Source organism: Gigantopelta aegis, chromosome 11, assembly GCF_016097555.1.
Source record: "Gigantopelta aegis isolate Gae_Host chromosome 11, Gae_host_genome, whole genome shotgun sequence".
NCBI lineage: Eukaryota > Metazoa > Mollusca > Gastropoda > Neomphalida > Peltospiridae > Gigantopelta > Gigantopelta aegis.
In genome coordinates this window covers 8,011,344-8,037,209 of record NC_054709.1, presented here as the reverse complement: position 1 = coordinate 8,037,209, position 25,866 = coordinate 8,011,344, and the positions used below count along the sequence as shown (strand labels likewise).

General features: G+C 34.4%; 1 protein-coding gene across 10 annotated transcripts in view; it reads left to right on the top strand.

Moving 5' to 3' along the window:
* LOC121385171 (arf-GAP with GTPase, ANK repeat and PH domain-containing protein 1-like) overlaps positions 1–25,866 on the top strand; it is a 128,377-nt gene that overhangs the window by 76,541 nt on the left and 25,970 nt on the right. For 6 of the 10 annotated variants that reach the window (XM_041515724.1, XM_041515722.1, XM_041515721.1 and 3 more), the window contains 6 exons: positions 5,421–5,522; positions 8,328–8,417; positions 14,640–14,711; positions 18,604–18,705; positions 22,151–22,295; positions 23,653–23,721. In XM_041515724.1, coding sequence (XP_041371658.1) covers positions 5,421–5,522; positions 8,328–8,417; positions 14,640–14,711; positions 18,604–18,705; positions 22,151–22,295; positions 23,653–23,721 — 580 coding nt within the window. The remainder of the gene's footprint in view (positions 1–5,420; positions 5,523–8,327; positions 8,418–14,639; positions 14,712–18,603; positions 18,706–22,150; positions 22,296–23,652; positions 23,722–25,866) is intronic. The other 4 variants (XM_041515728.1, XM_041515725.1, XM_041515727.1 and 1 more) reach the window with 2 other exon arrangements.

Sequence of the window (25,866 nt, the reverse complement as noted above, 5' to 3'; positions counted from 1 at the left end):
AATTTGTAATATGCACAGGCAACCGGTGCATACATTTTAATATACAGGTATTTTATTTTCCATTGGTGTAGTGTATATAAAATAATACATTTTGCCATTTTCCCCGAGGTAAACCCCCCCTCCCCCCCAAAAAAAACAAGAAAGAAAAACACACACACACACACCCCGAAAACCAAAGGCTATAAATCAACAATGCGCGGTCAGTCTAGGATCAATCCCCGTCATTGGGCCCATTGGACTCTTTCTCGCTCCAGCCAGTACACCACGACTGGTATATCAAAGGCCGTGGTATTTGCTATCCTGTCTATGGGATGGTGCATATAAAATATCCCTTGCTGCTTATCGAAAAGAGTAGCCCATGAAGTGGTGACAGCGGGTTTCCTCCCTCAATATCTGTGTGGTCCTTAACCATATGTCTGATGCCATATAACCGTAAATAAAATGTGTTAAGTGCGTCGTTAAATAAAACATTTCCTAAATAATGGCACGAGTCAGTATGTGTGAAATCACAAATTTGATGCCCAGTAGGTAAAGAGCCGTGTCTTGCTGACGCTAGCCCGAGTTCTCTGACGGTAAGAGAGCTAGACGGACATTTGGACAGTTACAATGCTCTCTAACTGTCAGAGACCAATCTATATAAATTCTTCACAATCACTGCCTACCAAATGGTAGTCAAATATTACTGCTCTAATACAATAACAATCCTATTTTTAACGTTAAACATCTTTACATTGATAATTTTCGAGATTTCTGATAAAACAAATTTCTCATATTAATCACTAATACAGGAACAAACCTCTCAGCAAATACATATTTAACCAGAACATTATTGAAAGGGGTGCTGTTGGGTTTCTTCCTGTTGTGTGTGTATTGATGATTGTAAACTGATGGCAAGTGTGTTATGTATTGTGATTGGTTAATTACATTCTTTTTCCGGGATCAAATGAAAATAACACCCAGGAAAGCTAATGTCATTAGCAATTGGAACAGGTCAAGGGTCTACAGTTATATTGTAGTCAGGCATTTTTTTCAAGAAATACAAAATATACAGTTAGTTCCGTAGAAAAACGATTCAGTTTACAATGGACATAACCATATGGAGTTTTTAGATTTGCGGGTGTTATGGTCTATTTGATGCCCGCAAATGTTTCATTTTTTACCTCAGGCTAACGCCTTTGGTCAACAATGACATTAGCGGGATCAAAAGTAGACCCTAACACCCGCAAATCTTAAAAACTCGATTATGGTTATCTCCTAATTAATATCTGATATTTTGTTTATCAGGGAGCTCATAATTATGCCAAACCAGATTTTGCTATCATCTGTAAAAAAAACCTTAACAAGTAACTGCCTTTTTTAAATCTTCTTAATAAAAAAGTATTTAAAAATTGTTGTGGTCTATCCACCATTAATACTTCATAAGATTTGTGACCAGCTTTTCAGGCAATGCTGTAACTGAAATTTAATTTTCACTTTTTTTTTTTCCAAAGTTACTGTACTATTTTTCTTCAAACATAATTCTGTCTTTATTCTTGCTGTATGCATGAAATATATCTTGTATTGCAACACTGTATGGTATCATTTACATTATGAAACCAATGCTTAGTGGCACAACATATATAATACCGTTACAAATCTAATGGTATAAAGTATATGCTTAAAACTAGCTAGCCATATATTTATGATTAAATGAGTTTTAAAATCAAATAAGAATTTTTAAAAAAGAACATTAAAATAATTTTTACATTTTACAAACATATTTTTAATATAAAGTTTTAATATCAAATCAAATATTTTAAATCAATTTTCTATTATTTTATTATATACATTTTTTACACTTTACAAACGTTTTTAATATAAAGTTTAATATCCATGCAAATATTTAAAGTAAATTTTCTCCTTTTTTTAAGTGAAAAAGTTTTACACTTTACAAACATATTTTTAATATAAAGTTTAATATCCATGCAAATATTTAAAATAAATTTTCTCTTTTAGTTTATTAATTTAAATTTTTGTTTAAGCTTTGAAATATTTTTCTTCACATCTATTTTTGCTCAACATTATTTGCCAATTTAATTTTTTAATTGTGCTTTTGGCAACCATTACAGTCATGATCTTTATTTGCACATTAGGGGTCATCCATTTAGTACGTACGCACAATTTTCAGATTTTTTGCACCCCCTCGTACGCATGCGTACGCCAGTGCCCATACCCCCCCTTGCGTACATACACAAAAGATCGTCAGTCAGTACCAGTAAATGTAGACAATGCCACCGTCGATGTCATCATGGTATACTATACTAATAGTTCCTGAACCTCGCCCGCCTTCTTGGTTGGGTTTACACATTTAATACATTTCAAAAGTTGGGAATATTTGTCATAATTATCACCACCGGAGGCCATTTTCTTGGCCATGCATGCGTGCGTCAAATGACACAAAGGTCATGCAGTGGAATGACGCAAAGGGTTAGTATGGGGAACAAAACAGGTGCCGACGATCTAGAACGTCCGTAAATAATCAAATTAACTATATATATATATATATTTTAATTTTACCCTAATAACACCCCCCCCCCCCGCCGTACGCAAAATGGCTCTTAAATTTTCAACCCCCCCACCCCCCAAAATGCGTACGTACTAAAAGTATGCCCCCTTAATATTAGCTGTATATAAAATTGTTCATAACTTGTATAATAAATAAATTGAAAATACAAAAATAATATTAAAACATTTAACCTGATTAAGTCAGATATGTATAACCTCTTAACAGATGTGTACTTTATGCCTTGCTTTAGCCTTTTTACATAACTAGTATTCAAACAATAAATCATTATTTAATTATTAGTGAATCTCTTGCGTTAATTGTTTTGTACTGTTGTAATTAAATAATTAAGTTTTGATTTTGTTACTAGTATTTTTGTTTTTATATATTTTGTATTAAAAAATATTTTATGGTAGAAAATAATAATAGTTTTAACATTATCCGATACATGAATCAATAATGTAAAAACTTTCTATTCTTTTTCGAAATGAACTGTAGATAATTAAAAATTCATTAATATGTATATATACACAGAAAACTTAACTAAGCACTGTCGTTTTTTCAACAAAATGTTCTTAATGGTGTCCAGTCTTGATTTTTTTTAGTTTTTTTTTAAATCATATTATCTGAAAGATGAGTTCGTTTATGAATAAAAACACAAATTACGGCAATGTTCAATTTTTTTTAAATTGCATTAATAACACAGTTTTAACAGTACTGTATTTATGGCAAAGCAGGAGCCACAATAACTATGGATATGGAAAGTTCTATCTCATAAAGATAACCACAGCCCCAATAGGTATTAGTGGATCCAGGCTGTGCCTGGATAATGGCCTCTACCCTTCTCATTTGTTCCAATCACTGCACCACGACTGGAATATCAAAGGCCATGGTATGTGCTGTCCTGTCTGTGGAATGGTGCAAATAAAAGATCCTTTGTGACTAAAGAAGTACATGTATGTCAGAATGACCAAGTGTTTGACATCCAATAGCCAACGATTAATAAATCAATGTGTTCTAGTGGTGTCATTAAACAAAACAAATTTTAACTTTCTATTGATATATCAAATAAAACTTGAGTTTTTATCAAATTGGTTAATCAGTATTCAGAGTGTGCTTAATTAATTTTTCTGTATGTACATTTAAATAAATAAATAAATAAATAAATAATATCTTTGTACCTGAACTGGAGGAATATTTGTTTAATATTTGAAAACAGAGAGAGAGAGAAAGATAAGATGCATACATATAATAACCCATGAAGCAGCAGTTTCTATTTTGGAACTGATGTCATCCATAAAGAGCCTTGATTATCTTAGAATGGCAATTTTTCAAAACTGAGCCATGGCAGCCAGTGCACCATGACTGGTATATCAAAGGATGCGGTATGTGCTATCCTGTCTATGGGATGGTGCATATAAAAGATCCCTTGCTACTAATGGAAAAAATGTACCGGGTTTCCTTTCTAAGACTGTCAAATCACCATATGTTTGACATCCAATAGCCGATGATTAATACATCAATGTGCTCTAGTGGTGTCATTAAACAAAACAAACAAACTTAGCCATGGGGCTGGGGAGTTCGTTATCTTCTCCATATCAAAATAAATAAACACTTATTTAAAATGTTTAGGAATGCACATAATCTAAAATTAAAATGTTCAAGATGGTCTTCAGACCTTCTCCAGAGATGCTTGCACATTCTATTGCCAGTTTCAATCACTGTTATGACCTTTCAGTTCAGATTGGTCATGCTCCTTGCATAACAGGTCACAACTTCCAAAGACTGGCAAAGCATATTTAAAAAAAGAAAAAAAGAATTACTTTGTCAAAACATTATGTGTCTATATGAAGTTGTTACTTTTGTATTACAATGGTTTCTATTTGTTTTATAACTTTATAAAGGAAGTCACTCCATGAATCTTCTCAACGTTTTAGTCAAAGGAAATTGTTATGTTAACACTTTATTTTGTTTGTATTCTTCATTTGCTTTTTATTTTATGTTTTATAGTTGATACTCTGCTAGTGAAATTCAGCTTTAAAAAAAAAAAAAATTCTCTTATGTTGCCTTAGTAATTTTGTTGTGTTTTATTTCAAACCCAGAGTAAAAGTGTTTTGTTTTTTCTTTGACCATGACCAAACAGCGTATGAATGAACCAAATTCGGCAGTGATGGACTATAGTGTGTTTGTTTTTTACGATAAACTGATGGGATGTAGCTCAGTGGTAGAGCACTCGCCTGAGGTATGGTGGGTTGCAGGATTGGTCACCCTCGATGGCCTCTGGTTTTTTTCCCATTCCAACCAATGCCCCATGACTAATACTATTATACATGAAAGGACATGGTATGTACTGTTCTGCCTATGGGAAAAGCATTAAAAAAGATCTCCTGCTGCTTTGTTGGTATAAGTAGTCAGGGATAAAGATATTGCTTGCCAAATCGCCAAATGCGAATTAAAGTTTTAATTTGTCAAAAAACTTTCCATTACTATTTCACCTAAAAGCTAATTCGAAAATCGTTTGTTGTTTATGGATGTACCACCATGTTTGCTGTTTGGCCAACAAAAAAATGAATCTTGAATTTGATGACAGATGTTCTTAGCAAATTTGCCAAATTGCTAATTTTTTATTTTATTTATTTATTTTTTTAAAGAATTTTATTGCTAATATTTATAGGCTTCAGTGTAAAACCTTAATAGCCTATCAGGGGTTTTCCTTTCTTTCTACAAAGTGTTGAACTAATGATACATACGTATATGCATAAGACTCTACAGATCCGAGGTTTAAAAATGAGGTCAGGTATCGATAACAAAACATTCTTTTCCTCGCCTTTCGTTTCTTTTTCTTTTCTTTGATGAATTAGTGTGTTTGTTTTTCTAGGATAAAATGGATAGGTACATGATGGAGTTACAAATTCACGAGACTAGCCCGTTCACCCCTCTCCTCACTAGAATGAACAGGGTACGGTCCAGTCTTGTCCTCGTAAGTGTATCTAGGGACTGTGGGAGTAGATTCCAACTTGTGATTGTTTGTTCAGGTAGACTATTTAGACAATTAACACATGCCGAGCATGCAGAAATTAACCCATTCAGCTTGAGGTTAGGAGTGCTTTGGTTTTGCATTTGAAAAATGAAAATGTATTTAATCTAAAATTCATGAGATTTCTTTTTATAGAAAACAACAAATAAGAAATAATTTTTTCAGTTTGTCCCAATATTGATGATAAATTGTAATATTGCAATAATATTTTATTGTTAATAAGCAAAATATTTCTTGTATACAAATGAGTAATGCCTGCTTGTAACTGAAAAAAAAAAAAGAGAAGAAAGAAAAATCAACCGGAAAACCCCCCCCCAAAAAACAATGCTGATGACACAATCTTATATTTACTTTAAAAAACACCAAAAAAACTCCTTACCTCTACAAGTGAATTTAATTTAATTAATACTTTTTTTAAATTGTATTAATTTTTGTTAAAGACTAAAAAAAAATTTTGCATGGTATATTTTGCATGGAATTCACAGTTTGATTAATGTTTGTATTAACAAAAAAGCGTATTAACAGCGTGCACGGAAACCTACCATACTGTCTTGTTGAAGCCACCTTCCATATGTTAATAGGCTAAAATGGATGATGGGTACAGGTATTGGTAATAAACTATTGTGATTGAAATTTAGATTTTTCTCCCCCAAACACCACCACAACTCAACATTATACATTATGATTACCTCAAGGTAATTCCAATATCAATCAAACAGTTTCAGAATGAAAAAAGAAGAAGAAAATTCCAACAAACCATTTATAGTAACATTCAGTAATTGGCATCTGGAAAATAAATAAATTTCAGCTCATGTTGCTAAAGGATAGAAGGTGTAATACATAAGGGGAACTAACTGAAAACAAAGAAAGAAAGAAAGAGTGCCAACGATGAGCTTTTTTTTTCTACAGGTTTTTGTAATTTGTTATATGTTGGTTTTTACATTTTGACCTAGCAGTTGGAGTTGAAATAGGTCGAGGTGAAATGAAATCTTGTTTTAGCATAATGGTTAAAAAGTTAACAGTCTGGAGAGTTTACAGATGTATGAATATACAAATGTATACCTTTGATTCTGACAAAATTAATGTTTAATGTTTAATTTTTTTTTTGTTTTTTTTGTTTTTTTTTTTTATTTTATTTTTTTGTAAAAGCTTCCAATTAATATGTACAAAAGAAAGATGTGATTTTATTGAACTGATGAAAATTACAATATTTTCTGCAAAAGTATTTTTTTTTTTTTTTTTTTCCCCCCTTTAATGTTTGTTGTTTATAATTAATTTTTATACATTAAGAAGTATTTGGATTGGCTGGCCTTCAAGCAATCAGCGTTGTGATTGGTTAGCTATGCAGTGGGTGTTTGTTACCTTGATTACCATTGGTCAGTTGCTGAGCATGTTTTATTGAGTCCATTTAATGAGCCAGATCGATTTCTGACCTTTCTGATTCAGTGGATTTGACAAATATTGATACCAAGACATGGCTATCAAATGGATTATTTTCAACATACTTTTAATGGACTAGGGTACAAGCACACTGTCCTGGGCAAACAACTTGGTACTTGGGCTAACTGTCCAAGATGAAGATTAATTGATTAGCTTGAGAGATGAAACACATGGTCATTACATAGATACTCCTGAGACATTTTCTCATGCAGTTTTGCATAGACATGGCAGCACATACCACTGCCTGTGACAAACAAATCATTGGTATATCTACAGTATTGTGGTCATTGAACCATATAGCAACTGAGTATAATGTCACATGTCTTCAATGTCTAGAAGAATCAATATTTCAGCATCATACCCTCATATCTGTCGAGGAAGTCCTCATTTTGTATGCATGTATTGTTGACTGGTCTACTCAGTCAGGAACAAAACCTCTGATTGGCCCTTTCATGCAACAGAAACTCTTGATTAGCCCGTCCATGCAAGAGAACCTCTGATTGGCCGGTTTATGCAACAGAACCTCTGATTGGCCCGTTTATGCAACAGAACCTCTGATTGGCCCGTTTATGCAACAGAACTTCTGATTGGCCCATTTATGCAACAGACCCTCTTGATTGGCCGGTTTATGCAACAAAACCTCTGATTAGCTGACATTGCTGGAAGTTTGTCCTAAGCATTGGTGTAGAGTCGAGTCAGGCCTCTGATAGATGCAAGAATTATAGTTTCATTCACTAATAGTTTTGCACGCCTTGTATATCATTCGTGCATTGGATTCAGGACATTTTGTACATGGTCATAAGGGATATACACAAATAGAAGTGGGTGACCTGGCCTGGCTCGTATAAAACTTTTACAGTCTGACTCAAAGACCCTTAATAGTCTGAGACTTTTGTCGTCATGGCAATGCCATACAGATTGCATGTGTGTGACATCAGTTGAGATTTGAGTCAGGACTCAAAAAGTTTTATAAGCATGAGCCCTGGAATATTTTTAGTATAACCCATGAATAAGTTTCCACCAATTTTCAGTTCTCGGAGGCCTGGAAATGATTTTTTTTTGTAGTATAACCCATGAATAAGTTTCCACCAATTTTTAATTCTCCGAGGCCTGGAAACGAAAATATTTTGGTATAACCCAGGAATAAGTTTCCACCAATTTTCAGTTTTTAGAGGCCAGGAAATAAAAAGTATTGGTCGTATAAATGTGCATGATCTGCTGGTGATGATGCGATGTGCTTGATGTGTAAGGTGTTTGCTTGACCTGCTCACTAACTTGACTTGCGATGTATATATGTATACCTTACAGGATGGTAAGAGCGAGGGAAAAGACCTGCCTACGCCAACCTCCACACCCACACAGAGTAGGAAAAATCGGAGAAGATCAAATCTATTCAATGTAAGCCATCTGTGTAACAGTGACACTACTGCACTTTTCTTTGTTGTCTTTTCACTTCCGTAGTGATATTTTATTTAAATACTGAATTAGGCTATTTTTTTATTGTATTTTCAAGTCCATAGTGTTATTAATGTATTTTTTTAAATATCAAGTTCAAATCAGGATTTAAAAAAAATAATAATAATGATCAAGATAAGCCAAACAAAATAAATTTGTGATCTCTGGTCAGCTCGCGCGTCGATATTGACCCTCGCACGTCAACATTTTTTTTTTTTTTTTAAATATTTTTAATTTTTGCCGGGCTTTTCTTGTTATGATGTAAAACCGCATTTGGAGTCATAATGCCACTGCCCATGAATTAAGACATACATTCTGACTTCAATTTAAATATGCCACTTATTTCGGTATCAAATATACCCACCTTTTTTGTTCAATCCATGCTTTAAAAAAAAGAAGCAAAACAAAAAAGAGCTGCATTTCCACATCAATTCTGGAATTTTGGTCTGACCAGAGACCTTATTTATTTATTTATTTATTTATTTATAATGATTTTATTTATTTATATTTATTTATTTTTATCCATTTAAAATCTTTTTAATACAATCTTGCTTTGCTTCATCTATTATCAAATAAAAACAAAAGTTTAAAACGAATTATAATAATTTGTAAATTGAAATTGTTTATGGTTATTAGCAGTATTTCTGAAATTGGTTTTCTCCAAACAATGATACTGGAAGCACATTCTTACATGAACTTCTTTTCAATAGATTAATTAAAATAGGGAACATGACCCACTGGGATATTAGGGCAGGATGTAGGCAACTGGTAAAGCTTTCGCTTAATGTGCAGTCAGTTTGGGATCGATCCCTGTCGGTGGACCCATTGGGCTATTTCTTGCTCCAGCCAGTGCACCACGACTGGTATATCAAAGGCCGTGATATGTGTTATCCTGTCTGTGGGATGGTGCATATAAAAGAACCCTTGCTGTTAATAGAAAAGAGTAGCCCATGAAGTGGCGACTGGGTTTCCTACCTCAATATCTTTGTGGTCCTTAACCATATGTCCAACTCCATATAACCGTAAATAAAATATGTTGAGTTCAGTTGTTAAATAAAACATTTCCTTCCTTCCACTGGGATATTAGGGATCCACAATATAATTCTATTAATCAGTGCACAGTGTTGTTTTACCAATACAGCAGGGATTAATGCGTGGAAACGTATTCTTGGTACTAGTTGGTACGTACATCCATTTTCCTAAATATTGGGGAAGTGTGTTAGTTTTTATGAATTAATTTTTGTAGGCCTTGATTTAAAGATAACTAAATTTTTTTTGATAAAGGCTAGGTCACACGGAAGTTGATTTACTAAAAGACGTCACATTTTTGTTTTTTAAACGTTATTTGAAACATACAGCTAACTCGCTACTTCAAGCCATTTTTCAAATACTTTTAAACCGCTTTAACTAAAAAAACAAACAAATAAAGCTATTTCTTCTAATTATGACTGTGTAGCCCAAGCATCACCCACCCATAACCAACTGCTAATTTTTATTTAAAAAATGACTGCAACATTTTGTTTAAAATACCTGGCTTTTGGTAATTTTGTGGAAAAACTCGACATCTGAAAAAAAAAAAAAAAATTATAATTATATACCAAAATGATAATAACTGTAAGTTTGTTGTTGGTTGAATAAAATACATTTGAGGAAATATTAAATGTATAATATTTTAAAATTTAAAGTGGATTCCAGGGCCATAGCTAGCAGGGGGGGCAGTTGTGTTCCCCCCCCCCCCCCAATATTTTTTTTTATTGGTTATTAATATGGTTGTTTTTTTAAGTATGACTGCAAAGTGGTATTTCAAAGCCTTTAGATTTCATGCCTCTGGAGCCCCTAGTGTCTTGCACCTTCCATGCTCCTTCATTCCAAGAATTCATCTGCCCCCCCCCCCCCCCCCCCCCAATAAAATAAATCCTAGCTATAGCCCTGGATTCTAGTATAGTTACTGTTACATTATAAGTCAATCTCATTGTGGAGTAATTGATTTAAAGGCATACTGTCACAGATTTAGGAACCTTATTTCTCTAAAAATGGATAATAATTGAAAATTACATTAATATTTGGAAATCAAATCTAGCTATGCATCACCTTAACTGAACCACGATGGAGAGAAATCCATGTCAACCCTGTTGCTAATATTAGTTTTTGAATTATAGACCATTACCATAATTCAATTATTTTTACAAAATATCATTAATAAGTGGTGTATGATGGCTACGTAGATGGTTGAATAAAGTACATTTAGGGACAAATCAAATTTATATATTTTTAGGTAATACTTTCTTAGGCTGTTTAATAGGTCAGTGGTCTGTGACAATATGCCTTTAAATAAGCATGTTTTTGTTTGTTCTTAGAATTGTAAATAGTATGTATATCTCAAATTATAAATGTTTAAGCAAACAATAAATGACAATAATTTTAAATGTGTATCGACTGTCACTGTTACACAAGATTCTTTTGAGTTAATTTGATTAGCCGTTGAAGAATTGCTGTGCAGTTATCTCCCTTTCTCAAGTTTGGCATGTTTGTCGATTAGAAGTGTCACTACCAAAGCAAGTTGTATGTCTGAAGTGTATATATGCATTACAGATATGAATGGTTTGTGTACTGTTCCACCATTAATAATTATTTTATATATTTATATATATATATATATATTATTTTTTTTTATCAAATGGTTTCCTAAACTTAGTTTGATGTGATGATGTAGATTTTAGTTCACAAAAATAATAGCATGAAATGTACTTGAAAATTTAAATTCACACTGAATGTGAAGTACAGGTAATGCTTGAACATTTAAGTTAAATTACAGTTAAATGCGAAGTGAATGTTTAAGTTCAATTCTCACTGAAGTGATTTTTCAAGGATTTTAGATTACAGTCTTATGTTTCAGTTGTTTTACTTTTGACTAGTTGATTTTAAAGTAAAATTTGTAAGTTATTAGGGCTTAACAGCTAAAATATCTAATACAAGTGAAATACAATATAATTTTTCTGAATTAAAATAAAATTTAATTTAAAAACTAAAAAAAATTGACATTTCATACAGGGTAGAAATGTGTTGTAAATAAATGATATTTTACTACTACATGTATTATTACATACTGACGGAAAGAAACAAGGGAACACATAGAATTGTAGACTAAATTTAATTCACAACTAGTGTAGCAATGTCTGTATTTCATACCAAGTTATAATGTGGGATTGAATGTCTGTAGTGTTGACTGTGCTGCCTATAGTTCCCAGTCAACTAAAGACAATATGAATTGATTTTTGAGGCAGTCATTATTTCTTGTTGCTACCTGTGTGATCCTTTTATTTCTTTCCATCAGTATATATAATATGTGCAATCCTGTCTGTAGGATGGTGCATATAAAAGATCCTTGCTACTAATAGAACAATGTAGCGGGTTTCCTGTCCAAGATTATATGTCAAAATTACCAAATGTTTCACATCCAATAGCCGACTATTAATAAATCAGTGTTCTCTAGTGGTGGTGTTAAACAAAGCAAACTTTAAGTTTAACATTAAGATAAACAAAACCACTGAATATACAGAACAATTTTTTTTTATTTACTATGTAATTTTAGTTACTAAAATGGCTCTGTTAGCCGTAAATATCTTTTGATTGGCAGCAAACTTAGGATAGTTTCTTTACATTGAACTTTTATTTTTTTAAGCATTATGGGAAACATGGTAAGAAAATAATACGGTAGAGTGTGATAAATATAGGACTTGTCAAGACTTGCAGCAGTCACTTGTTTGTTTTTCTTCAGTTAAAGATGGCATAGGTTTCATTTACATTACAAAGTTTATGTGTTAAGATAAACTCTTGAATACTTGTTTATTTATCTGCTGTTAAAGACGGCATACATTTTATTACCATGTTAAGATAACTCTTGAATACAGTAATAAACCTAAAATACCTAACAAAATTAATTATATGTCAGTAAATATATTTGTAATTCTTTGTAGTTTTAAAATAATAAAATTTAAGTAGTTGTAATTTAAATTGTCAGAAACGTCTTTAATAGTTAAACAATATGTTGTAGTGTTTAAAATCTAGGGTCTGTTACTTTTAACTTTAAGAACATGTAACAACATTGACACCTTATGAGTGAAGAAGCTGTATTTTAACTTTTACTATATTTAGAAGAAAAAAAAGCCAAACAATATCTGCTTGTATTTAATTGATTAGTGTGTCAAAGGTTAGGTAGACTGACAAAAATAATTTGCTGACATTGTACAAGTTTTTAATTAATTATTGTCTAGATTGATATGTTTTAACATTTGAGTTGTGAATACAAAGATTATGTTTAAGTAATCCCAAGTAAATAGTGACTCCTAATTTACTCTTGTTGGCTCCCAGTTTTGAATTCAGGGGAGTCATGCTGACTCCCACAAATATTCCCATTAGGCTATTTCTTGTTCCAGGCAGTGCACCACGACTAGTATATCAAAGGCCGTGGTATGTGCTATCCTGTCTATGGGATGGTGCATATAAAAGATCCCTTGCTGCTAATCGAAAAGCTTAGCCCATGAAGTGGCGACAGCGGGTTTCCTCTCAATATCTGTGTGGTCCTTAACCACATGTCTGACGCCATATAACCGTAAATATAATGTGTTGAGTGCGTAGTTAAATAAACCATTTCCTTCCTTCCCACAAATATTTGACAATCTTAACCCAAAATAACAAAGAATTTTAATGTGTAATGGATATGTGGATTAACAAAACTGTTTAACGTGTAAAAAAGTAGACAGATTAACAAAAGATGAACATGTAAAAAAGTAGACAGATTAACAGAACATGAACATGTTAAAAAGTAGACAGATTAACAGAAGATGAACATGTAAAAAAGTAGACAGATTAACAGAAGATGAACATGTAAAAAAGTAGACAGATTAACAGAAGATGAACATGTAAAAAAGTAGACAGATTAACAAAAGATGAACCTGTAAAAAAGTAGACAGATTAACAGAAGATGAACATGTTAAAAAAAGTAGACAGATTAATAGAAGATGAACATGTTAAAAAAAGTAGACAGATTAATAGAAGAGTTGAATATATAAAAAAAGGTAGACTGATTAAAAAAAAGAGTTGAACATGTAAAATATCTGAGAGATTAACAAAAGAGTTGAATATGTAAAAGGGTTAACAGATTAACAAAAGAGTTGAACATGTAAAGAGTACAGATTTTCCTGTTGTTTTACTAGTGCATGTTATGTGTGTGGTGCGTGGTCTTATAGTGTATCTTGTTCTTAACTGGTTCTTTGCTAACATCTCAAACTTACGTTTTTGGATTTGGTCTCTATGAATACATGTATAACGTTCAGAAATCTGTTTTTAAATTGTGTTGTCTGTGTCGTTCTGCTGTGAGTGTACATGTATATCTTGTCTAACTTAATATAATGTATAATTATTTTCAAACGCCAGTCAGTCATTTTAATAACCGAGTGTCGGGTAATGTATTATTTTACCTGTTTGTGTTGATTATTTGATTACATTACCTTCCCACCATTTGACTGAAGTGTGTGTGGCTGGAATATGTTTGTGTTTATATTGACAGTCAAATGTGTGTGGCTGGAATATGTTTATGTTTATATTGACAGTCAAATGTGTGTGGCTGGAAGATGTTTGTGTTTATATTGACAGTCAAATGTGTGTGGCTGGAAGATGTTTGTGTTTTTATTGACAGTCAAATGTGTGTGGCTGGGACATGTTTGTGTTTATATTGATTGTCAAATGTATGTGGCTGGGACATGTTTGTGTTTATGTTGATTGTCAAATGTATGTGGCTGGGACATGTTTGTGTTTATGTTGATTGTCAAATGTATGTGGCTGTGACATTTTGTGTTTATATTGAGTCAGATGTGTGTGGCTGGGACAGTTTTGTATTTATATTGACAGTGAAATGTGCATGGCTGGGACAGTTTTGTGGCTGTACTGATTGTCAAATGTGTGTGGCTGGGACATGTTTGTTTTAATGACAGTCAAATGTGTGCGACTGGCACTTGTTCTTGTTTTTATTGACAATCAGATGTGTGTGGCTGAAACATTTTGGTGTTTATGTTGATAGTCAAATGTGTGTGGCTGGGACACATTTGTTTATATATTGACAGTCAAATGTGTGTGGCTGGAACATGTATGTGTTTATATTGACAGCCGAAGAAGGAAGAAGAGAAGAAACCTGACGGAGAGAAGCTGGGCAGTGGGCGAGTCATTCCACTCAGACAGGTTTGTGATCCCTTGTTAATAAAGGTTGTTTTACACTAAATAGAATCTCACAATTTTAAAATACATGGGTGTGCTTAGAAAAATACTATGTGCAATATATCTATGAACCATAAATTAGAATACTACACATATCTCATAAAGATTATTAACTGAAGTAAGTGGAACTTACAATACAATATATTTGTGTAAATTTATTATTGAGGTAAAACATTTTGAACAACACCTTTGTCATATTTATTACTAATAGCAGTACTGCCAATTTTATCATCTCTATCAGGGTTCAAGTCACTATTAACTTTGAACCAATGGGGTGTTATTTGGTATAGTGCTAATAGCTATTATAACTAGTATCACACTGTGTGATAGTTATGATTATTAATGTGATAGCTATGGTTATGGCTAGTGTGATAGCTATGATTATAACTAGTGTGATAGCTATGATTATGACTAGTGTGGTAGCTATGATTATGACTAGTGTGATAGCTATGATTATAACTAGTGTGATAGCGATGGTTATGGCTAGTGTGGTAGCGATGATTATGACTAGTGTGATAGCTATGATTATAACTAGTGTGATAGCGATGGTTATGACTAGTGTGGTAGCGATGATTATGACTAGTGTGGTAGCGATGGTTATGACTAGTGTGGTAGCGATGATTATGACTAGTGTGATAGCTATGATTATAACTAGTGTGATAGCGATGGTTATGACTAGTGTGGTAGCGATGATTATGACTAGTGTGATAGCTATGATTATAACTAGTGTGATAGCGATGGTTATGACTAGTGTGGTAGCGATGATTATGACTAGTGTGGTAGCGATGGTTATGACTAGTGTGGTAGCGATGATTATGACTAGTGTGATAGCTATGATTATAACTAGTGTGATAGCGATGGTTATGACTAGTGTGGTAGCGATGATTATGACTAGTGTGATAGCTATGATTATAACTAGTGTGATAGCGATGGTTATGACTAGTGTGGTAGCGATGATTATGACTAGTGTGGTAGCGATGATTATGGCTATGATTATGACTAGTGTGATAGCTATGATTATGACTAAAGTGATAGCTATGGTTATGACTAGTGTGGTAGTTATGATTATGACTAGTGTGATAGTTATGATTATGACTAGTGTGGTAGTTATGATTATGACTAGTGTGATAGTTATGATTATGACTAAAGTGATAGCTATGGTTATGACTAGTGTGGTAGTTATGATTATGACTAGTGTGATAGTTATGATTATGACTAGTGTGGTAGTTATGATTATGACTAGTGTGATAGCTATGATTATGACTAAAGTGATAGCTATGGTTATGACTAGTGTGATAGTTATGATTATGACTAGTGTGATAGCTATGATTATGACTAGTGTGATAGCTGTGATTATGACTAGTGTGATAGCTATGATTATGACTAGTGTTATAGTTATGATTATGACTAGTGTGATAGCTGTGATTATGACTAGTGTGATAGCTGTGATTATGACCAGTGTGATAGCTATGATTATGACTAGTGTGGTAGTTATGATTATGACTAGTGTGATAGCTATGGTTATAACTAGTGTGATAGCTATGATTATGGCTAGTGTGATAGTTATTATTATGGCTAGTGTGATAGTTAGGATTATGACTAGTGTGATAGTTATGATTATGACCAGTGTGATAGCTATGGTTATGACCAGTGTGATAGGTGTGATAGCTATGATTATGACTAGTGTGGTAGCTATGATTATGACTTGTGTGATAGCTATGATTATGACTAGTGTGATAGCTATTATTATGGCTAGTGTGATAGTTGTGATTATGGCTGGTGTGATAGTTTTGATAGTTATGATTATGACTAGTGTGATAGCTATGATTATGACTAGTGTGATAGCTATGTTTATGACTAGTGTGATAGCTATGGTTATGACCAGTGTGATAGCTATGATTATGACTTGTGTGATAGCTATGATTATGACTAGTGTGATAGCTATTATTATGGCTAGTGTGATAGTTGTGATTATGGCTAGTGTGATAGTTTTGATAGTTATGATTATGACTAGTGTGATAGCTATGATTATGACTAGTGTGATAGCTATGGTTATGACCAGTGTGATAGCTATGGTTATGACCAGTGTGATAGCTATGGTTATGACCAGTGTGATAGGTGTGATAGCTATGATTATGACTAGTGTGGTAGCTATGATTATGACTTGTGTGATAGCTATGATTATGACTAGTGTGATAGCTATTATTATGGCTAGTGTGATAGTTGTGATTATGGCTAGTGTGATAGTTTTGATAGTTATGATTATGACTAGTGTGATAGCTATGATTATGACTAGTGTGATAGCTATGGTTATGACCAGTGTGATAGCTATGGTTATGACCAGTGTGATAGCTGTGATAGCTATGATTATGACTAGTGTGATAGCTATGGTGATGACTAGTGTGATAGCTATGGTTATGACCAGTGTGATAGCTATGGTTATGACCAGTGTGATAGCTATGATTATGACCAGTGTGATGGCTATGGTTATGACCAGTGTGATGGCTATGGTTATGACCAGTGTGATGGCTATGGTTATGACCAGTGTGATAGCTATGATTATGGCCAGTGTGATAGCTATGATTATGACCAGTGTGATAGCTATGATTATGACCAGTGTGATAGCTATGGTGATGACCAGTGTGATAGCTATGGTGATGACCAGTGTGATAGCTATGATTATGGCTAGTGTGATAGCTATGGTTATGACTAGTGTGATAGCTATGGTGATGACCAGTGTGATAGCTATGATTATGACCAGTGTGATAGCTAAGGTTATGACTAGTGTGATAGCTATGATTATGACTTGTGTGATAGCTATGATTATGACTAGTGTGATAGCTATGATTATGACTAGTGTGATAGCTATGATTATGACTAGTGTGATAGCTATGATTATGACTAGTGTGATAGCTATGGTTATGACCAGTGTGATAGCTATGATTATGACCAGTGTGATAGCTAAGGTTATGACCAGTGTGATAGCTATGGTTATGACCAGTGTGATAGCTATGGTTATGACCAGTGTGATAGCTATGATTATGACCAGTGTGATAGCTAAGGTTATGACTAGTGTGATAGTTATGATTATGACTTGTGTGGTAGCTATGATTATGACTAATGTGATAGCTATGATTATAACTAGTGTGATAGCTATGATTATGGCTAATGTGACAACTATGGTTATGACTAGTGTGATAGCTATGATTATGACTAGTGTGATAGCTATGATTATGACTAGTGTGATAGCTATGATTATGACTAGTGTGATAGCTATGATTATGACTAGTGTGATAGCTATGATTATGACTAGTGTGATAGCTATGATTATGGCTAGTGTGATAGCTATGATTATGACTAGTGTGATAGCTATGATTATGACTAGTGTGATAGCTATGATTATGACTAGTGTGATAGCTGTGATTATGACTAGTGTGATAGCTATGATTATAACTAGTGTGATAGCTATGATTATGGCTAATGTGACAACTATGGTTATGACTAGTGTGATAGCTATGATTATGACTAGTGTGATAGCTATGATTATAGCTAGTGTGATAGCTATGCTTATGACTAGTGTGATAGCTATGATTATAGCTAGTGTGATAGCTATGATTATGACTAGTGTGATAGCTATGATTATAGCTAGTGTGATAGCTATGATTATGACTAGTGTGATAGCTATGATTATAGATAGTGTGGTAGTTGTGATTATGACTAGTGTGATAGCTATGATTATGACTAGTGTTATAGCTATGACTATGATGTGTGTGATAGCTATGACTATGACTAGTGTGATAGCTATGATTATGACCAGTGTGATAGGAAGTAGTTTATTTTCTGTTGTTATTTCCAGGGCTATTTGTATAAGAAAAGTCATGGACTGAATAAAGAGTGGAAGAAAAAATACTGTTGTCTGCAGGATGATGGCGTGTTAACATATCACCGGAGTCTCCACGTATGTTTCAGTATATATACACGACATATAGCTGATCGGTCTACAACATAATATTGTATTACTTTTAGTATGTCTGTAGTACAGCGTATATCTAAAATATTTTAACATATCACCGGAGTCCCCACGTACGTTTCAGTCTATATACACGACATATAGCTGGTTGATCTACAACATAATATTGTTTTACTTTTAACATATCACCATGGTCTTCAATTACGTTTTTACTTTGGTATATATACAGGGTGCATTAATGTGAGCTTTTAACATACATCACAGTTTCCACATGTATAATTTTATGTTACTTGAATCATTTCTTGTTCGAGCCAGTGCACCATGACTGGTATACCAAAGGCTGTGGTATGTGCTATCCTGCCTGTGGGATGGTGCATGTAAAAGATCCCTTGCTACTATTGGAAAAATGTAGCGGGTTTCCTCTGAGACTATATGTCAAAATTACCAAATGTTTGACATCCAATAGCCAATGATTAATTAATCAGTGTGCTCTAGTGGTGTCATTAAACAAAACAAACTTCTTTTATATGAACCGAACTTTCGAAGCCTGTTTTTGTTAATCACAGGTATTTAAGCATTGTAAGTGAATGTAGTAAGACAAAAAGAGGATTTGAAAATTCAATCATATATATTTATATTGTTTAAAGACCTGTATTTAAGAAAAGCGAGTTTTATAAATACAACCGTGCGTGTCAGAATTGTTAAATATTTGACATTCAGCAGCTAATCATTAGTTAATCAATGTTCTCATTATGCAATTGACCGGCCTCGGTGACATCGTGGTTAGGCCATCCGTCTACAGGCTGGTAGGTACTGGGTTCAGATCCCAGTTGAGGCATGAGATTTTTAATCCAGATAGAGACTCCAAACCCTGAGAGAGTGCTCTGCAAGGCTCAATGGGTAGGTGTAAACCACTTGCACCGACCAGTGATCCATAACTGGTTCAACAAAGGCCATGGTTTGTGCTATCCTGCCTGTGGGAAGCGCAAATAAAAGATCCCTTGCTGCTAATCGGAAAGAGTAGCCCATGTAGTGGCGACAGCGGGTTTCCTCTCAAAATCTGTGTGGTCCTTAAAGGAAACATGTCACATAAACCATATTTGGCACCAACCATGTACAATTAATTATAAATTGAATCACCTAAAAAATTTTTTTATAAAAAATAAATTACTTAAAATATCTCCATAAAAGAACCCCAGATACGAGCTCTTAGCGGAAATTGCCGATCTTTAATGAGCAGGGCAATCACGAGGTCCGTGACGTCAGAGACGCGTCGCTTGATCTGAAGCCTTACACTTAAAAGCATTAGTCCGTACCACTCATAAAGAATCTAAGACTTGCACAGCTTACCAAAACAATGAGTGTTCGTTCGCAAAACGTTTTGCCGTATCAATATGAGCTGTTAGTAAATGAAGAAAGACACACATTTACTTACAACAGTGATACTGAAGACAAAACGGATAGCGAGTCGGAGGGTGGAGAAACTGATGGTGCCAGACCAGACCGGTCGACCAATTTACAGCCCGGAGCCCGAAAGTAACCCGGAGACAAAACCAAAACTCTGATGCTAATGCCGAGGTGTATACTGTTCATATTTAGTATAAAGATACACCTCGATATGATGTATTTTTTTTTTTTTTTTTTAGAAAATATCGCATTTTTTATGTTCGGGCTGTACATAATAAAATCTGTATGCACAGTGTAAACAAACGCTCTAATTTACGACAAGGCGCTTCACTTTCATTAACCTGGCTTGTAAAACAACATAAATGACTTGAGAGTATAATCAACTTTTAAACTAAATATATTTCTATGCATCAATAGAACGAAATGGGGTTATAGTATTTTTCTCTCATAAAAAAAAAGTAGCATATTATTAGGCCTATTGGTAGGGTGCGTTAGAGTAAAAACGACCACTCACGATACCCAAGTGATAATTTTCTTTTCTTTGGTGCTACGTAATTGGTCAGTTTTGTAATTTTAGATGGGGAAAGTCTACTTAATCAAGGGTTTTACAGCATTATTTACAGTAATGAAGCAGGGCGGCTGATAATGTCCATTAACATTGTACTATAGTCGCGACAGGTTACGCCACAATACCCTGTGATCTTAAAAAAACTGGCACGTATTTTGTACGTATGTCTAGACCGTGGTAATCACTTACCTGGTCGATACCCTGCAATATACACCTGCCAATCAGGAATCACATGTGCAGGCCACGGAAAGAAAGGACCAATTAACTAAAACAACACTCCGATTCTCAAGTCAGCCCGTGGATGAAACATAATAGTTATTTCGACACCGACAGTAGTGGTTTATTTTGTATTGAACTTCGTGTTGCTTTGGGGCTTCGGGCGATGAGGAACGTTTTTGTGACGTATTCCGCCCGAAGATTAAAAACATTATTTAAAATTATTATTGTTTTCTACACGTTTTTTAAAAACATATTTAAATACATCGTACTGAGATGTATCCTCATGCCAAATCCCATGTTTGTATATGCCATATTTAATTACTTATTGACGTTTCCTTCTTCGGACGGTGAATACAGATTTTGTTATGTAGGCCTACAGCCCTAACATGAAAAATCTTTTTTTTTTCCAAAAAAAAAAAAAAAAAAAAAAATTCTACATTTTTGTTTTAACATATATAAATACATCATGCTGAGGTGTATCTTTGTGCCAAATATGTACAATGTACACCTCGGCATTCGCAACCGAGTACTGTTTTTGTCTCCGGGTAACGTTCGGGCTCCGGGCTGTAAATCGGCCGACACCAAAGTACTATGCGGTGTTGGTGTCCAATCTTTTCTTTTGCGATAAAATACACGCGTCTTTCTTCGGATACAATCCTTTGGAAAACCATAAAAAGACAATCCCGATCGTTTAAACTGTTTATTTTTACACCCAAAGGCCGCGCAGTACGGCACTGTTGGACTGAAAAGATCGTAAGCCCCTTACTCCATATATAAACAGTTAACAACAATGGAAGAGTACAGCGGCTCTGACGTCACTTCCCTTTTTTTCCGAACGCTCACGAAGAAATATGCATAAATCGTACTTTGATACTGATGAGCGTAATTTCTTCATTTTAAGTTAACTACACGTATTTTATTGTTATAAAGTTATTTGTATATTATTTTTATATCATTTTTCTTTTAAAATGAGCTATAATATGGTCTCGTGTCATGTTTCCTTTAACCATATGTCTGACGCCATATAACCCTAAATAAAATGTGTTAAGTGTGTCATTAAATAAAACATTTCATTATGCAATTAGTCTCACTGATAACTTGTCACATGCAATTTGTCAACCGTACAAAACTAGGAACGTGTAAGACTAAAGTTTTTCCGTGTCGGGTATTCTCACTGAGTATAATCTGATTGCATGCGACAAGTCTGGGTGAGTAATCTGAAGTGTTTTCTGTCTTTAGGACTACATGGATGACATTCATCGCAAGGAGATCCCGCTGGTTCACACAACGGTCAAGATTCCGGGGATGCGGCCACGCGGGTCTCGGACAGCGTCCACTAGCAGCACGGCTAACGGAGATCTCAACAACCTGTCGGCCAGCACAGGTGTGGTGGAGTTTCCTTGTCTTTAACCATTTGCACGGTTTCAGGGCTTGAAATAGCGGCCTGCAATGTAATCCATTTATTAGACCTAGCAGGTGAAATAAAAATTCACCTGCTAAAACCACCCAAAAATTGCAGGTCATTATCTTTTCTGCCGTTTCTATTATATTTTAAATTCATAATGCTCTAAAATACACTTGAGAGGTCCTAATTTTGTACACACTATCCCAAAGTTGAAACCCTCCCATCACCCCATTTTCTTAATATCAGCAGGCCATATTTTTTGTTAGCAGGACATACATTGTATTTCTTTTGGCCTGCTATTTTAAGAAATAACAGCTGGCCATATTTTACGTTCTAATTCGAGCTCTGGGTTTAAGCCGTCGTTAGATAAGTTACCAAATGCTGTTAATCAAAGTTGAATTTTGAGAATATATTTCATAACTAATTTGCTAAAAAGGTAATCCAAAAATCATGTATAGATATACCACCTTTTTGGCTAGTTTAAACCTATCGGAGACGGGAGATATCAGCTGAGCAAAAAGTAACTTGAGACTTTTTGCTCTGGTAATAGCTCTTGTGTGCGGGTGGTTTTTGCTGAGTTTTTCATCTCTCGTGGTCGTGAGAGAAATAATATCATGTTTCGTATTTATGGCCATGTGTGGGCTATGTGATATATCAGATAATAGCTCTCGTGTCCAGGTGGTTTTGCTGAGTTTTTCATAAATTGTGGTTGTGAGAAAAATATCTATCATGTTTCATATTTACAGCCATGTGCGGGCTATGTGAGATATCAGCTGAATTAACCAGCTTAATAATAAAAACACGAACATTGCATCATCGTGATGTCATCGTGACCATCGTAAGCAAACTAGCCCAGCACTTAGCCCATCATGTACTGTGAAATTGTTATGACCTATCAGCTGAGCAAAAAGTCACAAGTAACATTTTCATTCTGGTGATAACTCTCGTCTGCATAGCCTTCTATCCTTACCAAACCATTTTCGAAAAGATCTTGGTGTAGAGCTTTTTAATTTTCTTGCTTTAAAAAAAAAAAAAAAAAAATATATATATATATATATATATATATATAGTATATATATATACTATACATATATACTATACATACATACATACATATACATATACATACTTACATACATACACGCACACGCACACACACACACACGCACATACACACACACGCACACAGATATAGATATATATATATATATATATATATATGTATATATATATATATATATTTAGCAGTGGTTAATTGTTGGGTTTTGAGTTTGTCAATTGTATATTATAATTATATTTTATGTGTTATTTCCTAATTTTGTGAGATATTTTTCAGGATTGGATGGGGTGACGGACAGTCATTTGGACACATCATTAGTCATACAGAATTCATCAATTACACCAGGTGGGTTGATAGCACATATTTCTAGAGTGGTCACCTTTTAAAAAAAATAAAAATAATAAGAAGAAAATTCCAATATTTTTAGAGTGGTATCCTTTTAAAAAAAAAAAAATAATAAAAAAAAAAAAAAAAAAAAAAAAAAAAATTCCTATATGTTCCACTTTACAATGAACAATTTATTTACAAATCAATGTGCTCTAGTGATGTTGTTACACAAAAAACTTTTAACTTTTCATTCATGTCTTTGTACTCATTGTACTGATACTGACATATATGTATTTCTAATATCTGATTAACAAACCGCAAATAAACATTTAGAGGTCTAGTTTCAGTTTAATAAAATTTTGTGGAGAATGATTACGGTTCTCGACTTTCTTGATATGTGGGGGCGAGACGTAGCCCAGTGGTAAAGCCTTCGCTTGATGCGTGGTCGGTTTGGGATCGATCCCCGTCGGTGGGCCCATTTGGCTATTTCTCGCTCCAGCCATTGCACCACGACTGGTATATCAAAGGCCGTGGTATGTGCTATCCTGTCTGTGGGATGGTGCATATAAAAAGATCCCTTGCTGCCAATTGAAAAGAGTAGCCCATGAAGTGGAGACAGCAGGTTTTCTCCTTCAATATCTGTGTGGTTCTTAACCATGTGTCTGACGCCATATAACCGTAAATAAAATGTGTTGAGTGCGTCGTTAAATAAAAACATTTCCTTCCTTCTTGACATGTGGTAACCTGAACGACAGTTCTTGACTTTCTTGACATGTTGTAACCTTCTGGTAACCTGAACGACAGGTCTTGACTTTCTTGACATGTTGTAACCTCCTGGTAACCTGAACGACTGTTCTCGACTTTATTGACATGTAACCTCCTGGTAACCTGAACAACTGTTCTCGACTTTCTTGACATGTTGTAACCTTCTGGTAACCTGAACGACAGTTCTCGACTTTCTTGACATGTTGTAACCTTCTGGTAACCTGAACGACTGTTCTCGACTTTCTTGACATGTTGTAACCTTCTGGTAACCTGAACGACTGTTCTTGACTTTCTTGACATGTTGTAACCTTCTGGTAACCTGAACGACTGTTCTTGACTTTCTTGACATGTTGTAACCTGGTAACCTGAACGACTGTTCTTGACTTTCTTGACATGTTGTAACCTTCTGGTAACCTGAACGACTGTTCTCGACTTTCTTGACATGTTGTAACCTCCTGGTAACCTGAACGACTGTTCTCGACTTTCTTGACATGTTGTAACCTTCTGGTAACCTGAACGACTTTTCTTATTTTTGTAACTCTGTCTTGAGTGTGTTAACTTCAGAGAAATACAGCATTTAATGTTGAATTCTTGTAAGTAAAGATTTATGTGTCTACATATGGGTAATAAAACTCTCTCTCTGTCTCTGTCTCTGTCTCTGTCTGTCTCTCTCTCTCTCTCTCTCTCTCTCTCTCTCTCTCTCTCTCTCTCTCTCTCGTTTATTAGTATTTAATGGTGGTTCTTGTATGTAAAGAGCTGTGTGTCGAGTGATAGGTAATAAATTGATGGTGTTTATTTCTATCTCTATCTCTGTGTCTGTCTCTCTGTCTCTGTCTGTCCGTCTGTCTCTCTCTCTCTCTCTCTCTCTCTCTCTCTCTCTCTCTCTCTCTCTCTCTCTCAGTATCTAATGATGGGTTGTATGTAAAGAGCTGTGTGTCAAGTGATAGATAATAAATTGATGGTGTTTATTTTTCTTTCTCTCTCTCTCTCCCTCTTTCTGTGTACGCTGTCTTCCACCGATGTTGTTCGTGTCTCGATTTCCGTCGGGTAAGCCACCCTTCCCTGGGGCTGGTAGCGCAACTCTCAATTCTAAGCATAACCTTAGCTTCGTATAAATATACTTACAAATTTTTTTTCTCATTCCCCATGCCAGCCTCCACTATAAGTGCTTTTTGTCAGTAATTTCAGTCTGCTTTTATGTAAAAAGAAAAACATTTTGAAAATAACACAGGGTTGTATTTTTTTAGGGGTTTTATCTGGTTTTAGTTTTTTCTGTTCACAAGGTAGACTAGATTTGATAAAAAATGCTTCAAAATGACTGTTTCTGCTTTTCAAAGGTCCTTTCAGCTGTTATTTGTAAACAAATTATGACTCACAATGACGTCACGATGATGCAGT